General features: G+C 39.5%; 1 protein-coding gene across 2 annotated transcripts; it reads right to left on the bottom strand.

Annotated features, from left to right (window-relative positions):
- Positions 1–686: 686 nt before the first annotated feature.
- On the bottom strand, positions 687–13,162 carry LOC141442829 (UDP-glucosyltransferase 2-like). 2 transcript variants are annotated; one of them, XM_074107951.1, is made up of 10 exons: positions 13,063–13,162; positions 10,260–10,411; positions 8,903–8,993; positions 7,533–7,698; positions 6,629–6,823; positions 5,715–5,934; positions 4,523–4,742; positions 2,948–3,167; positions 1,685–1,788; positions 687–1,468 (listed from the first exon to the last, which is right to left on the bottom strand). In XM_074107951.1, the coding sequence occupies exons 2-10, from the start codon at positions 10,401–10,403 to the stop codon at positions 1,290–1,292; spliced, it is 1,539 nt and encodes a 512-aa protein (XP_073964052.1). In that variant the 5' UTR covers positions 10,404–10,411; positions 13,063–13,162; the 3' UTR covers positions 687–1,289. The 2 variants fall into 2 exon arrangements, with proteins under 2 accessions (XP_073964052.1, XP_073964053.1); XM_074107952.1 differs by having other exon boundaries at positions 10,260–10,408; positions 13,063–13,130.
- Positions 13,163–16,614: the final 3,452 nt, after the last annotated feature.

Genomic DNA, 16,614 nt, shown 5'->3' with positions numbered 1-16,614 from the left:
AAGTCTGATTTTAATTTTGATATGTATCTACACTGCTAGTATCTACTAGCATCTCGGAAATAACACATGGCCAATTTTTGAGGCTTGAGCCGTACAACAAAAGTAAGCCGAAGGCCAAAAGCTCTACTAGCGTCATCTATTGTTGTGTAGAAAAGATAAATAGTTATATTACTCAGCAATAGGTAGCGCTACTAACCGACTAATTCACGATTTTAGGAAATAAGGAAAAATAACAAAAAAATCCGTTTATTATTGCACTTACACGAGATATAAAATAATATTTTATAATTAACAGTTCCAGTTATCTAAAGTAGCGCTCTCTATTGCTGAGTAGAAAAACTATCTATCTTTTCTACTCAGCGTTAGAGGGCGCTACTATGCGAATGTGTCACGATACTGGGACAAGGTGGCACTAGCATTTTCACATTAGAAGTAAATTAAACTAAGTAGGTAAGGTACTATGAAGGTGTATGAAGTGTAGAATTGAAAGAACTGTCTTCGTATATGCAAAAATGCACAGTAAAATCACACTATCATCTGATCACGAAAATACAATCTACAGTCTGCGTCTCTCACGGCAGTTGTTGTAGGATAAGTTTACTAAATTAATTCATATATACTCTCGCTGCTCTAGCGTCAATCTGGAGGGATTTGGAACTAATATTTACCGTCTAAAAAAAAACAACTTAACTAAAACATTATTTATTCACAAAATGTAAAAATTTAAATTTACAATTCTCCAAAACGCTTTATTACACAGGTGGGATATCGTTTTTGGGTTCCCGTCTAAAATTTAGCTCATTGTTATATAGTTCTAAGTCTTCAGAAGCGTCTGCGTTTTTACCCCCCCCCCCCCAACTCAAAAAGAAGGGTGTTATAAGTTTGATGCCGATGTCTATCTGTCTGTGGCATCATGGCTCTCACGGGGAGGAACTGATTTCGATGCGTTTTTCTTTAGTTACGTGAAAGCTAGTTTCCTTGCCACACTATGCTGAGCTAGGACCGCTTCGCGATTTCGCAAAAAGTTGCTTTACCTATTTATTTTGTACTTTGTTTTTCTGTCTAGGTGTATGTTTGCGATTAGCGCATACAAATTATCTTATTTTTATTTTTGCGGTGGTTCTTAACTGTTTGGTAAAAATCGGTTCAGCTGTTGTTGAGATATTGAAATTTGAAATGACAATGTAGGGGGTTATCGTTTCGGCTCCCCTCACTGTAACGGACCACTGTGTGGCACAAAAGAAAGGCAGATAAACTCTAGGCAAATTAACTCTCAATCCGCAATCAAATCAATGTTTCTTTTGCTTCTGCGTCTTCTGTCCCGTGATTAATTTCCACGCCCTCTGTAGGGCAAGTTTGAGCAACTTATAGATCACAAATAAAGCTATGGCGAGCACGGCCAGCTGATCCAGCATGTAACGCTCGTACCACTTGTAGAAGCGAGTTGTTGAACGGATGTGGTATGCTCCTGAAAAAAATACATTGTTTATGATTGAATGTCAGATCTATAAGGTTGTAGTTACATGTTGCTGGCACAAGATGTCGCTAAAATTTCATGTTCAATGTTTTTGTTCTTAAATGGTTTTTCAGACACTTATATTAATACTTAATTTGATAACGCGTGCTATAGCTTTTAGGCTACCTTTATAAAATAAACTTTTAACAGAAAATGCAGCGTACTTACCCTGTGTCTCGATAGCCAGTTCCACGTAATGCGCGATCATTTTGCTAGGGGGCGCTGGCCGATTGTTGAAAAGCCGGGACAGGAACTTCGCCTTCTTGTAATAACTAGAATTAAAAAAATATTTTAAAATAAATACAAAACACTGACTGAAAAAAACAGGTCAAAAAAAGTTTTTGGTAAAAATTTCATTTTTAATACAAGCTTTTTTTTGCTGACTGTACTTTTGGTTGACTGTCTTATATTGTCACCCAAACTACATTTGCAAACCAAATTTCAAGTCGATGCCATTAACCGTTGAAGAGTTCCGTCCTGTGGAGACGATCCTGGCAGGACTACCAGGATGTCACTACCAGATTATTATATTGTCACGCAGTTTACATAAGTATACCAAATTTCAAGACAATCCAACTACTGTATAAGCCTGGCCTGTAGACACTGGGAATGTCGGTCACTTTGGGAACTATGAGGAAGAAATAAACCCAAGCGGCACCAGTAGCGGAGAGCGGGGAGCCGAACCAGTACACAGGGTCACAGAGGAGTCCTATCCTAGTGGAGGGAGTGGTGTGGTAGTCACCTCACACACCTAATTGCTGCAATAGCCCACACTCAATTGCTGTGTGGTGTTGAGTAAATATACCTATACCATTGTGGAAGAGCCCCACATACCACCAGTTTTCCTGGTCATGTTGGACACATAAGGAGTATTTCATATAAAAAAAGATGCTTGCATGCATTACCTTTCTGTCTAGCACATATTTAGGTACCAATCATTTGGAAGCATTAGTAACGTTATCTTCTTTAACGTCTATGTAGAAATACCAAACGCACACAAGAACAAGCGTAAACAAGAAAAGAGAGGAATATCAACATACGCTGCCTTTGAGGTCACTGAGTAGTTTAATAATGACGGAACATACTTCTATTAGGGTTATTTATCATTCCCTATTTTTATCCCGCACTGCGAAAAAAGACGCGTGTTTTTCGAGGGTTAGGGTTTTGAAGCTAGGGTTTTGAGGGGTTGAAGCCACCATTTTAAAATGCTTCCAAGAAGTCATACTTATGGTTGATAAACTAGCCGTTACCCGCAACCCCGTCCGCGTAGATAAAATGTCCGGGATAAAAACTATCCTATGTCCTTCCCAGGGACTCAAACCATCTGTATACTGAATTTCATTTCGGTTTAATGGTTAACGCGTGATGAAGTAACAAACAAACAGACTTTCAAACTCACATTTCTAATATTAATAGAATAACATGACTAACCGGTCGTCTCCCAATACTTCGTCTAGCGCGGCTTTCAGCTTCTCCCCCATATCAGCAGAGAATGGCACGCTGACAGCATACCCGGCGCGCTCGGCGCGGCGTGCATTGCCGGGCTGGTCGCCGAACACAGGCACCACCAGGAGTGGCACTCCGGCTTGGATCGCTTCCAGGGTGCTGAGGAGCCCGCCGTGGGTTATGAAAAGCTTGGTATTAGGGTGGGCTGAAATAACGAGACATATCAAAATTACAAGACCGTAGCAAACTTTATGTATGACCCCTTTAGGACCCCTAGCTGGTACCTAATTCTTATCAAACACTGTATTTTTTTAAATAAACACATTTTTTATCACGAAACTGAAGCTGTCTTTTTTAATTTGAACATGAAGAAATTGTGAGGTCGGAGGAAGACCAATTTCAATTTTTCCTCAATTTAATTTATCTGTGGATCCTAGCTTACCATCAACAAAGCAGTGGTATTTGAAAATGCTTTTCCCTCGTCCTAGTGTAATATCACAGTGTTAGATAGTGCAAAGAAGAAGCCGTGGTGGCATAGTGGTTTGACCTATCGCCTCTCAAGCTGAGGGTCGTGGGTTCAAACCCCGGCTCGCACCTCTGAGTTTTTCGAAATTCATGTGCGGAATTACATTTTTAAAATTTACCACGAGCTTTGCGGTGAAGGAAATCATCGTGAGGAAACCTGCACAAACCTGCGAAACAATTCAATGGTGCGTGTGAAGTTCCCAATCCGCACTGGGACCGCGTGGGAACTATGGCCCAAGTCCTCTTGTTCTGAGAGGAGGCCTGTGCCCATGAATGGGACGTATATAGGCTGGGATGATGAGATAGTGCAAATGTAAAAAAAACTACCAAACGCATCTGCCAAATACGACTAGGTATTGGCTCTCAACAACTATTGTTTTTTTCCAGTCCCAGTCCTCTCACTAAAGTATCAAGCTGCCTCAGTTGGTTCTGACAGAATATCAGTGCTGCGGCCTCCACAGTTTTATGAGTTGTCAGCAGCAAATTTGATGTTTTTTACTTTGTTTCATTTGTTTGTATGTGTTTGTGTGTGCATGTATTGTGAAAAATAAAGTTTTTACTATCTATTTATCTAAGTTTCGTTTGTCATTTGGACATCATCCCAGCCTATATACGTCCCACTGCTGGGCACAGGCCTCCTCTCGGAAAAAGAGGGCTTGGGCTATAGTTCCCACGCGGGCCCAGTGCGGATTGGGAACTTCACACGCACCATTGAATTGCTTCGCAGGTTTGTACAGGTTTCTTCACGATGTTTTCCTTCACCGCAAAGCTCGTGGTAAATTTCAAATGTAATCCCGCACATGAATTTGGAAAAACTCAGAGGTGCGAGCCGGGGTTTGAACCCAAGACCCTCTGTTTGAGAGGCGATAGGTCAAACCGCTAGGCCACCACGGCTTTTTACATTTTTACATTTGGACATGAATTGAAATTATTATGGGACTTTTATACATAACATAAAGATACAAATTCTAAAAGACTATACAGGGCACTGCACTGTCAGATAATTGTCTCCGCTGGTCTAATAAAATAACTCACCTAATATAGCAGGCTGCGGCATCCAAGGCCTGATGTGAACATTCTTCGGCAAGCCCTCAAGGTGTTCCTCGAACTTCCAAAGCACCGTGTACGGCAGCGCTCCGAAGATCCTGATGATGTCCTTCCTGGTCTGCTGCGGGATTCCAGCGGCCTTCACCACAGAGCCCATGCTAAAGTATATTACTCCTTGCGTGGATTTGTCCATTAGTTCTTGGAGGTCCTGTCAACGTTTGGTGCTGGTTAGTGACCAAGAACAATTGCTCAAGCGGTGAAATATCTGTAAGCTGTATTTCCCTAAATAAGCTTTTTACTTAAACTGATTTCGATATATTCAATATGTGCAGCGCCGACCTTAGAGTAAGAGGTACAGTCACTCATAAAAGGCAGTTTACAAGGTCATCATTATCATCAGCCAGAAGACGTCTACTGCTGAACAAAGGCCTCCTCCTTAGAATGCCACAATGAACGACAAATCGCCAGTTGCCCGGTCGCAACGTCATCGGTCCAGCTCCAGGACTTTTCTCCCCCAACGGCTATCAGTTCCTCAAGCGATGTAGACTTGCGACTTCAACTTGCATATTCTTAGCATAAAAGATACACATTCCAATTTTTTTCATCATTATTGCATCTTGTTATCCTCAATAATAATAGTAGATTATTGTCCTGGCCTGGAAGTAGGAAATTGCTGGCTGAGTATGAGAATGAACAAATCCGTTTAATTAATACGAAGCCAGTAATTGCTATTACAGCCGAGACTAATATAAAGCTTTTCTCAAAAGTGGTGAAGGAAAAAAAACAAATTAGAATACCTTTTCTCAGCAAAATATATTATGACATTTATTTTATTCCAATAAAATTGACATGCTTTCCCGCCTTTTTTTCATTAAAAAAAAAACAGCGCATGTGTTTTTCCACCGAAAACACCACAAGCTGTTTCAGATCCAATAAAAAAAGTCTGGAGTTCCAACAAAATAACTGATAGCAGCCATTTGAGTTGTGCCAACATTTCCATGGCCGTTTTCACTTTTTTTTAAGTTTGAGACTCGACAATAATAAATTACTGTCGAGCTAGCGTGCCTGCCATCTTTTTAATTTTTTAATTTCTCGCTTCAGATATGTAAGGAATAATGTAGACTTTTACGGACATTCGGGTTGCAGAGGGACAATTTATTAGGCTAATTAAAAAAAATACCTTAGGCAAAGGCGCATGATGAGATTCGATGTGGTATCCAGCAATGTCCACTACGTTCGGAGGCAAGCTCTGCGCGGGCGCGATGGACGGGTGTGAGTTCACGAAGAGAACAGATATATTATAAATTACTTCGGAGTAAGGGGGCAGGACGACGCCTCTCTTTTCCGCCAGAGGGCCGAAGATCTGTTTGTAGTCAACTTCATTGGGACCTATGTCCAGCCTGAAATTTAGCCAGCCTTTATGTATGTCTTTAGGATTTAGTGGAACGGTCCTAAGTAGACATTTATTTACCACAACAATCAACATAACCTCCTATTTTTTTCGATCCAGAAAGTGAAAAATGTTTTCTCATTAGTATTTTTATCGATATATCTGTTTTATTAGCCCCCGACGCAAAACGAGGGGTGTTATAAGTTTGACCACTATGAGTGTCTGTGTGTGTGTCTCTCTGTGGCACCGTAGCTCTTAAACGGGTGGACCGATATGAATGCGGTTTTTTTATTTGATATCAGGTTTTCTAGCGATGGTTCTTAATATTTTTCATCAAAATCGATTAAGCCGTTTTTGATATATTGAACTTTGAAGTGACAAAGTCGGGGTTTTTCCGACTTTTCGTTGGTGAGGTTATTATTTAGAGGACTAATATTTCCATCCGTTGATCCATCAGATCCAGCAGTTGAAATTAAATTTCTGGATTTTACAAAAGTCCCGCGGGAAATGACATCATAGTCTTTATTGACGTTGCCTTATAAACAAACAGTATCAAATTATGTGACTGTAAACTGTAACACTATATATCAACTAAAAACACTAGGTAAAGCAAAGATGGACACATCTAGGCCACCAGAGGGCACTGTTGAAGTTTCGTGTGTCGAATACTAGATGGCGCTTATCGTTATAATCAAAACGCTTACCATCCTCCTAAAACTATCAAGCCCACGACAAAAGTGTTGGCCAACCGCTGCCAAAGGTTCATGGGTATGGGGAAATCACTCAGGAGGTTGGGTATGAGTGGGGCGCTCCGCACGTCGTCCACCAATGCCTCTGCTGAAGCGTGGAGTACTGAACCGCACAGGAGAAGCCAAGGCGCTTGCTGGACTGCGGCGAAACTGCGGAGATAAAGAGTATGTAAGTTGAAGTGGCATTGGACGGGCCACATCGCTCGAAGAACAGATAACCGTTGGGGGACAAAGGTCCTCGAGTGGCGACCACGAACCGAAAGACGAAGCGTTGGCATGCCTCCAGCTAGGTGAACTAAAGAGATCGTGAAAGTGGCGGGCAACCGGTGGATGTAAGTGGTGAGTTGGCGTTCATTGTGACGTTCTAAGAGGAGGAGCTTTGTTGAGCTGGGGACGTCTTCCGGCTGATGATGATGATCATGACAGTTATAACCTTATTTTTAATGTTTCAAGGATGTAAAACTGCTATACAAAGCCAGTTATATACACAGTATCTGGGCGACCGAGCTTCGCTCGAGCTAATAATCGTTAAAAAGCGTTGTTCCAAGGATAAGACCAAGCTAGATCCTTACAGCCATTTCCGAGATCCCCGAAATATATTCCTTATATATGTATTCCTTTGTTCTCCTCTCTGTATATTTGTATTTTTATTTTTATGTGCAATAAAGAGTGCCTATATATATATATAATGTATATATTTATCTATATTATTATATTTCACTTTTGTTACTATTTTTTTTTACACAAATTTTCTTTATTTATTACACATAATAAATTACCAGCAAATTACAAAAAAATCTAAATTAATAAAATCATAATATAACACATATATATATACAATAGTTAACACTGTACACACCCGGACTGAAGGTCTGAGAAGAAGTTCTCCGTGATGACGGCGTCGAACTTTTCATTGACCAGAGCAGCCTGCACCGCTGGGTTGGTGGCGGCGGCCACGGATATGTTACGGCCGAAGGCGTTCAGCGTTGCAATGCTCCACTTTCGCATTATCAGAGGGTCCACCTCTGTAATTTTAAACAATGAGGGCTATCGCGTATAAATTCACCACTAGAGGCGCTAGTGTAGCGTGAGGTCTTCGAAATATCAAATCTCATAGTTTTTGGGTGAGCAACGCGGGTTTATTTATAATTAGAATAATTTTGTGAATATTTTGCAATCATCATCCCAGCCTATATACGTCCCACTGCTGGGCACAGGCCTCCTCTCTGAACATGAGGAGTTGGACCATAGTTCCCAGGCGGGCCCAGTGCGGATTGGGAACTTCACAAGCACCATTGAATTGCTTCGCAGGTTTGTGCAGTTTTCCTCACGACGTTTTCCTTCACCGCAAAGCTCGTGGTAAATTTCAAATGTAATTCCGCACATGAATTTCGAAAAACTCAGAGGTGCGAGCCGGGGCTTGAACCCACGACACGACCCTCTGTTTGAGAGGCGATAGGTCAAACCACTAGGCCACCACGGCTCTTTACAATGTCTGTCTGTCTGTCCGTCCGCGGCTTTGCTCAGGGACTATCAATGCTAGAAAGCTGCAATTTTTTGCACGGATATATATGTAAACTATGCCGACAAAATGATAAAAAAAAACAATTTTTTTTTTTTTAATGTATCCCATAGACGTAAAGTGGTGGTGATTTTTTTTTCTCATCCAACCCTATAGTGTGTGGTATCGTTGGATAGGTATTTTAAAACCATTAGGGGGTTGCTCAAACGATTTTTCGATTCAGTGATTTTTTTGCGAAATATTTAACTTTAAAGTGCAAATTTTCATTAAAATTGAGCGCCCCCCCCCCCTCTAAAATCTAAACCAGTAGGTGGAAAAATTAAAAAAAAATCAAGATGGTAGTAAGTTTGTCAAACTTTCAAGGAAAACTATAACGGCTAAGTTTGCTTGAGAATTATTAGTAGTTTATGAGTAAATAGCAGCCTAAGGTATAAAATATACCTAAACTTGGAAGATTCCGTATAAAATACGAAATCCTTAGAAAAATATTACTTAATTTTTTCGTAATGGCTACGGAACCCTATTTGTGGCGTGTCCTACACGCTCTTGGCCGGTTTTCTTTTGTCGATTCAACAAAAAATGACAAAAAAGCAGTGTGTTAAAGTTCGGAAGTCAGACATATAGGTACATACATGGACATACGACGTTACTCCGTGCTAAAAAATGTCGCATGCCTTTAACTATACCTTTAAAAAGGGTTAGCTTACTATTCGTTATGTCTTGTGTTTCGCTCACGCCAATAATGGTCAGACCCTTCTGCGGCTTGTTCTTGTCCGGGAATGGAGTCACCCAGGTCACCTGCGCACAATAAACGGAGAAAAGTGGAACGGTCTGTTTCTGTTACCCTCAGATGGCTTTTACAACTTACTGGAGAGAGCGAGCTGCCAGATGGACCGCCCAGCAAGTGGAAGTTTAGCGTAGTCAAAGCCAAGGGTGCTGCTCCTATTGAGCCGACCTCGGACTTTGGACGCTAAGGGAGAGTTTGTAAGCAATCGGAATTTTTATGTTAGGTAGTAGGTACATCGTTTCGGAAAACTAAGTTAGTCCCGACTGAGAAGAAATGTTATCTATTTGTCTACATCTATATCAACTTCCCTATAATATGTTCAGAGACGATAAGCAAATGACCTACATTAAGAAACTTCTATCTGTTGTTGCATCTTAATCACAGATTACTCATCTTAATGTTTACATTATAGTGCCGGTACATTACATTTTAATTACATTCAAATTTCGAAATAATAATTTAGCATAAGTACCTAGTAATATTTTTTTATCTAAGCGTCGTCGGTGTCGGGGGACCGCTAAGGTTAACAGAAAACCACATATTATACTATGTTGTGTTTTTTTTTACCGTAGCGGTCCCCCCCACTGTTGAACTTGAAATGAGCTACTTGACAGAGTTCCAGACCACTACACCTATTTTCTTTCTTTTAGTTTTTAAGGCAGTCAGTTTTTTGATTTTTTTAAATTAAATTTTTTCTTTTATTTTTTTAATCAGCAGAATTTGTGCTTATTAAATAAATAAATAAATATCACGGGACAATTCACACCAATTGACCTAGTCCCAAAGTAAGCTTAGCAAAGCTTGTGTTATGGGTACTAAGCAACGGATAAATATAATTATATAGATAGATACATACTTAAATACATATTAAACACCCAAGACCCGAGAACAAACATTCGTATTTTTCATACAAATATCTACCCCGACACGGGAATCGAACCAGGGACCTCAAGCTTCGTAGTCAGTTTCTCTAACCACTAGGCCATTTGGTCGCCTAAAACAGATGAGACTAGAATTCAGTATTTTTTTTAGTACATCCAGTCATGCAGCCAATGGAATGCCTCACATGCCACAGTCTATACAATGACCAACATGCAACTGAAAATTAATCCTTCTGAAATGGAATTAAAAATCAAGTTGGTTTGTCGCTGGTTTCTCTGTGCGTACAGATCACGTCACTTCGTTTGTTTTGTGGCGGTGAAGAGGTTAAGATTCCTGTACAATGATCTACCGTCGTCATGGCACCAACTAGCTTTACAGTCCACGTCAGTTCTCACCTCATGTCCAGCCTTCAATAAGGGCTTGACGAAGCCCTGGCCCAAGTTGTCGTGGCTGCGGGACGGTACCGGGAAAATACACAGGATCTTGTAGGCGTTAGATGACCCCAGTGTCAGCAGCACTGAGAATATTATGAATTTCATGATGGCTTCTGAAAAAAGAGAGACGTTTTCAAACTTTCGCATTTATAATAGAGGGGCTATACTACGAAAAAGTTTCGTAGTAGCCCTGCTGCTGCCCTCCTCATGCGCGCGTGTCGGCTCGTGGATGGGTGGAGTGATCCCAGGGAATTGAAATGAGAGAGGTCTGATTTCGGTGTATATTTGGAAAGTAATTATAATAAAAATTGTTCCTTAAAAGTTGGTTTACATAAGCGCCCTCTGTTAGCTCCCAATAGAACTACTTGGTTTATTGATTTGCTACAAACAATCGATGACAGTTCTTTAATTCATCAATAAGCCACGTAATTTGCGTATCATTGTGTAGATGGCGCTGTCAGGCACATTGACAGTGCTTTAGCGGTTTTAGCGCCATTCCATTCATACGTGCGTGTCGTTTTGTTGTACGAATTTTCGTGGGTCAATTTTGTTCATGCTTAAAAATGTCTGATACTCGTATCATTGAATGCGGAGAAAATTTGACTCCGCCCGATATTTTAGATGCGGCGAAGGAAATGACTCATAATTTATTACCAGCAAAGTGAAGGTCCTAGTTCTGGTTGCAATGCAGGTCATTCTCAATGGTTCTTGAACACATGATAGAGGATTTAATATATGAATGTAGATAAAATATTGTATGCAACTGTACGTAATTAGGCCTTAAAACACTCATGTGACCCTTTTATGAAACTCGGCTACGCCTCGTTTCATGAAACCGCACTCGTATTTTAAAGACCTCTATTACGATACAGTTGCATAAATAGCTATTCTATAGCAAAATTACTTTAGTTTCGTATCTGAATGAGTTAAACATAGTTCAACAAAGAATTAAATGTGATACTTGACTGTTCCCGTTGATAATGATAAGGCAACGCTTGACGAGAGCTACTATTGACAATGTCGTTTATCTACATGAATGAAATGAATTGAATTGGTCACTGTTTACAGGTTTAGACCGTACCCAAAGCGCATTCTGAGGCCTGAGGGGCTACTACGAAATTCGAAGTTCTTGTCGTACCGTCCCTCTCTCTCGTATTACATAATAATAAGCGTCAGCGGGACGGCAAGATACGAATTCAACTAGATTGAAAACACGTGTTTACTCATACGTAGCTTTAATAAGACTGACAAATAAAAAACAATGAGAGTTTTAAAACAAAATTATTCAGAATTATTTTATAAAAAATATGTTTTATACTACAACAGAGCACAGCACAAGCCTACGGCGCAATCATCATCATCATCTCAGCCGTAAAACGTCTCTGTTGGACATGGGCCTCCCCCGTAGACCTCCAGTTACTTCGGTCGGTTGCACGCGGCCTGCAGCACCCCCGGAGCGTTTATACCTGCTGAGCTGGCAACGTTGCATTTTTTATAGTTTTTCTCGATTATTCCATAAAAATTGAATGAAAATTAATAATTTTCTCTGATAGAACATAACTTCTTAATATACCTATAAGTTAATGTGTCTACTCCAATAATTATTCGTTATAGACTTTTATTTTCTTTAAAAACCGGTCATAAACATTGATTCGTTTTTAAGGAATATAAAAGTTTATCTCGAATAATTATTGGAGTAGACACATTAACTTATATATTAAGAAGTGTTCTATCAGAAAACATGTTTAATTTTCATTCAATTTTTATGAAATAATCGAGAAAAACTAACAAAAATGCAACGTTGCCAGCTCAGCAGGAGTAAACGCGTTTAATTAAAGACACCCAGTCAATTACGATTATTATAATAGGTACCAATGTCAGTTCTCAGAACGTAGATTTCTTAAATCAAAAGGTTAAGCCTGCCATCATCAGCGACGGCCATCCAACGACATCGATGAAACTTCCGTACCTCTTATACATATATTGATTTAATATGTGGCGGTAGTGTATCAAATTTGCATTCCATTTCTGACAGATAAATTATGTTAAATTATAAAAATGGCATATCTGAAGCATCCTATATTGAGAGCGTGTGGACCGGTTTCTGGGCGGCGCGGCTAGCCGGCCCGTCCGATGGTGTGCGGTGAAGGCACGGAGTTTTTGTGTCTGAATTGTGGGTTGCGATATTGTAGGCATGTTTTAGTACAATATGTAAATTAGAGTAAGCATCAATATTGTTATTTATAACTATTGCGGAATGCAGCATCGATACAAACCGTGATGCGGTTTACGATGCGATAAATGATTAATTGTATTTTTTCTTATATTAATAAATAAAAAAGGAAGTTAGGTAGGTATACTATACGCAAACATAATGCCTCAATTATTCATTCATTCATTCATTTATTTGGCAAAAACATAAAACATAAGACTAGTTACTTACAGAAATTATGCACCCTGGTAGGGTATAGCCACAATTGTTATGTATGAAATTATAATCTAATTCTATTACACAAGTAAAAGTTAGATTCCTACATACCTGCCTAAAAATTATTTAAAAATACTAGGCTTAAAAAAAACTATTATTGAAATTGCACAAAGTTAAATTACGTATTAGGTATGGCACGATAATAATTTGTTTCTACCTAAATGTGTATTAATTTTAATATATCACAACAACATTAACAAACAATAACACAATCTTGTTTAAAACGTTTTGTGTAAATGCGTTTTAAATTTCGAATTAACCTTTTGGAATACTCACTTTTCAAATCAACAAACTTCGATTCAACTTTTTTTTAACATACGAGCGACCGATGGCAACGGTGCTCGACCTCAAACTGCCAGCAGATCACAGATGAGGTATTATTACACAAAACAGCAACGCTTCTCAAAGCTACTGGAATCCTATTACAAAGATAAAACCAAACGCCAATCATGTAACATTCAAAATTAATAAATTTATGCAATACAAACTTTTAATAATTGAAAAATCCCCGACATTGTCATGTTAAAGTTAAATATTATCTCAATAACGGCTCAATTTATACGGTATTTGACTATTTTGTATATGTTTTATAAATTAAAACTTTCAATGCTTGTTATCGAATAGAAAAACAATTTTTAAGCTACCTTTACAAATAACAAAGTTATAAAGGTTTGAAATTCAAGATTAGACAGAGAAAGACATACTGGCATATGACGTCACCGCCTGTACCGCCATACTTGCTGCATAGAGAAAAGCGTTTGAGAAAGAGACAGGTGTATAGATTTTTCAAAAAATCACTATAAATCCAATTTTCTCTTCGCTAAACACTATCTGTATATCTATATTTTCATAATAATATTAAGATCTAGTAAAATCAGGAGTTGTTAAATACCGTATTCTACTCTCGCTTTCACAATGACACAGACAGACCGAAGCCAATTTCAAACTAATAAACACCACTTTTTTGCTTCGGGGGTTTAAAAAATCATTTCAATTGTCATATGAGATGATTGATATTCGATTAAGTTACTACAATGTTAGTGATCAAGTGCGGGTAGTTCGAAGGACTCGCGCTGCTAGGCCGACTTGTCACCCCACTCTTCAGTCTACTCGTGACCACGGCCAGTGTAAGGCTGCGGTTCCACTAAGGCGGAGACGAGTGGAGCGGAGAGGAGACGCGTAGGGATCTAACACTCATATTAGTTGAATTCACATCTCTTCTCCGCGTCATTATCATCAGACGCGTAGGGATTGGTCGATTTCTACACGTCTCTTCTCCGCTGCGCTCGTCTCGTCTTCGCCTCAGTAAAGCCACAGTCTAATGTGGTCGAAACTTCGAGGTAAATATTACTCGTGTGTTTAGCGCAATAAAGTCCCGTTTGTGGTATTTTTATTATAAGTGAGTCACGAAAGCTTTAAACATTAAATATTCGATTTTAAGTAGAACTAAAATTAAAGATCGTGACGTGACTAGGCATACTGGGCATCGGTGTCATCGCGTCCATAAACACAGCTATTAAAATAAATACCTTATCACTGTTATGTTTGTTTTCTTATGTTTTCTTGTTTCGAAATTTACAGCGCATTAGCATCAACTATAATGCTGTAAATATCCATTAAGTACGTCACACCAATTTTGACCATTCATAGCCCACATTGCTATGAAAATTTAAATTATTTGCCTGACCCCTTTTTTATGGCCTGAGGAACATCGTTTATAGATGCCACCGGCCCGGGGAGGCCGGTGGGTGTGGGATTCCCGCCCCCGAAAGAGGCGCTGTACTCACTAAAAACCCCAGGGTGTTCCTCTTAATTGCCGCTTTGCAGCCGGGCTGTGGGAACTCTGCGCATCCATAGCCCGGCAGCACGGCGGTCGTCCGGTGTCGGACCCGGCTCCAGGCTGTAGGCCCCCGGAACATTTGGCGCGCCAAGCTCGGGGACCCAAACGGCTGGGGACGAGCATCCCCGTGCCCGTCACCCGCAGTCCCTATTAGGGATTAATAATTTATGGATAACCCCTAAATAAAAATAAATAATAATAAATCACTATTTTTAAAAACGACGTGATTTTTAGGGTTCCGGAGCCAAAATGGCAAAAACGGAACCCTTATAGTTTCGCCATGTCTGTCTGTCTGTCTGTCTGTCCGTCCGTGGCTTTGCTCAGGGACTATCAACGCTAGAAAGCTGTAATTTTGCACGGATATATATGTAAACTATGCTGACAAAATGGTACAATAAAAAATAAAAAAAAATTAAGGTACCTCCCATAGACGTAGTGGGGGTGATTTTTTTTTCTCATCCAACCCTATAGTGTGGGGTATCGTTGGATAGGTCTTTTAAAACCATTAGGAGTTTTCTTAGACAATTTTTCGATTCAGTGATCTATTTGCGAAATATTTAACTTTAATGTGCAAATTTTCATTAAAATCGAGCGCCCCCCCCTCTAAAATCTAAAACAGTGAGTGGAAAAATTTTAAAAAATTCAGGATGGTAGTAAGTATATCAAACTTTCAAGAAAAACTAAAACGGTTAAGTTTGCTTGAGAATTATTAGTAGTTTAAGAGTATATAGCAGCCTAAGGTATAAAATATACCTAAACTATGGAAGATTTCGTATAAAATACGAAATTCTTAAAAAAATATTCCTTATTTTTTTCGTAATGGCTACGGAACCCTATTTTGCGCGTGTCCGACACGCTCTTGGCCGGTTTTTTTTAAATGATTCGAAAAATTGATCTTATTGCTCCAAAGTTTGGCAACGACTGTATTTGATATGGCATCCCGAGCTTGTAAACAAACGAGTACAAAATTGAATGCAACCTTGTAACTACTTATATATATGTCGACAAGAGCGGAGAATAGAGATGAGATTATGATGGATGGAATGAGTTACTTCTGTCTCGCCGTCAGGATGCGTTCATGATGTAGGTACTTGAGTGAGAGCTTCAATAAGTACTTCTTTTGGAATGCAGGTCTTTTATTTCACCAACTGATAATAATTAAATCAAAGATTCCATCAAAATGTACTGTGCCCAGCAGTGGGACGTATATATGCTGGGATGATGATAATGATGAAAATCTATTGAACTCAGAACATTACCAATTTCAACTAATTATTTAAGATTCACTCTTCATGCACTCTTAATGTGATTGAACGTAAATGCACTAGCTGATTATTTTAGCTCTACGAGTATGTGCTCAGGCTACAAGTAGCCCGGCAACACCAATTGCTTTAATTACCTATCGGTAATGCTTAAACGGCACTGCACCAACGGCTCATCTCATTTTTGCACCAACAAAAATAAAGGTAACATGAACATATTGTCGCTCCAACGACAAATCTCGTTAACGCACCAACGTAACGAACATGTACATACTGCCACACCTCACCTATGCCTCATCTCATTTTTGCACCAATGAAAATAAAGGTAACATGAACATTTTGTCGCTCCAACGACAAATCTCGTTAACGCACCAACGTAACGAACATGTACATACTGCCACACCTCACCTATGCCTCATCCTCATTTTTGCACCAATGAAAATAAAGGTAACATGAACATTTTGTCGCTCCAACGACAAATCTCGTTAACGCACCAACGTAACGAACATGTACATACTGCCACACCTCACCTATGCCTCATCTCATTTTTGCACCAATGAAAATAAAGGTAACATGAACATTTTGTCGCTCCAACGACTATTAATGAGGGTAACGGTATGAACTTCGCCCACGTGTGAGCTGAGGTCTCCGAAATGTCAAATCTCATACTTTTTGGGTGAGCTACGCGGGTTTATTTATAATAAGAATAATTTTGAGAATATTTTG

Source organism: Choristoneura fumiferana, chromosome 26 (assembly GCF_025370935.1).
Source record: "Choristoneura fumiferana chromosome 26, NRCan_CFum_1, whole genome shotgun sequence".
Taxonomy (NCBI): Eukaryota; Metazoa; Arthropoda; class Insecta; order Lepidoptera; family Tortricidae; genus Choristoneura; species Choristoneura fumiferana.
The sequence above is the reverse complement of the archived record's forward strand: the minus strand, read 5'-3'. Positions and strand labels throughout refer to the sequence as shown.

Bases quoted from the DNA above. Each gene is read 5' to 3' on its own strand.
- LOC141442829 (XM_074107951.1), bottom strand. From the start codon at position 10,403: ATGAAATTCATAATATTCTCAGTGCTGCTGACACTGGGGTCATCTAAC. The intron at 7,699-8,902 runs GTAAGCTAACCC...TTAAAATTACAG, and splicing joins AACACAAGACATAACGAATA to AGGTGGACCCTCTGATAATG. The intron at 4,743-5,714 runs GTATTTTTTTTA...AAACGTTGACAG, and splicing joins ATCATGCGCCTTTGCCTAAG to GACCTCCAAGAACTAATGGA.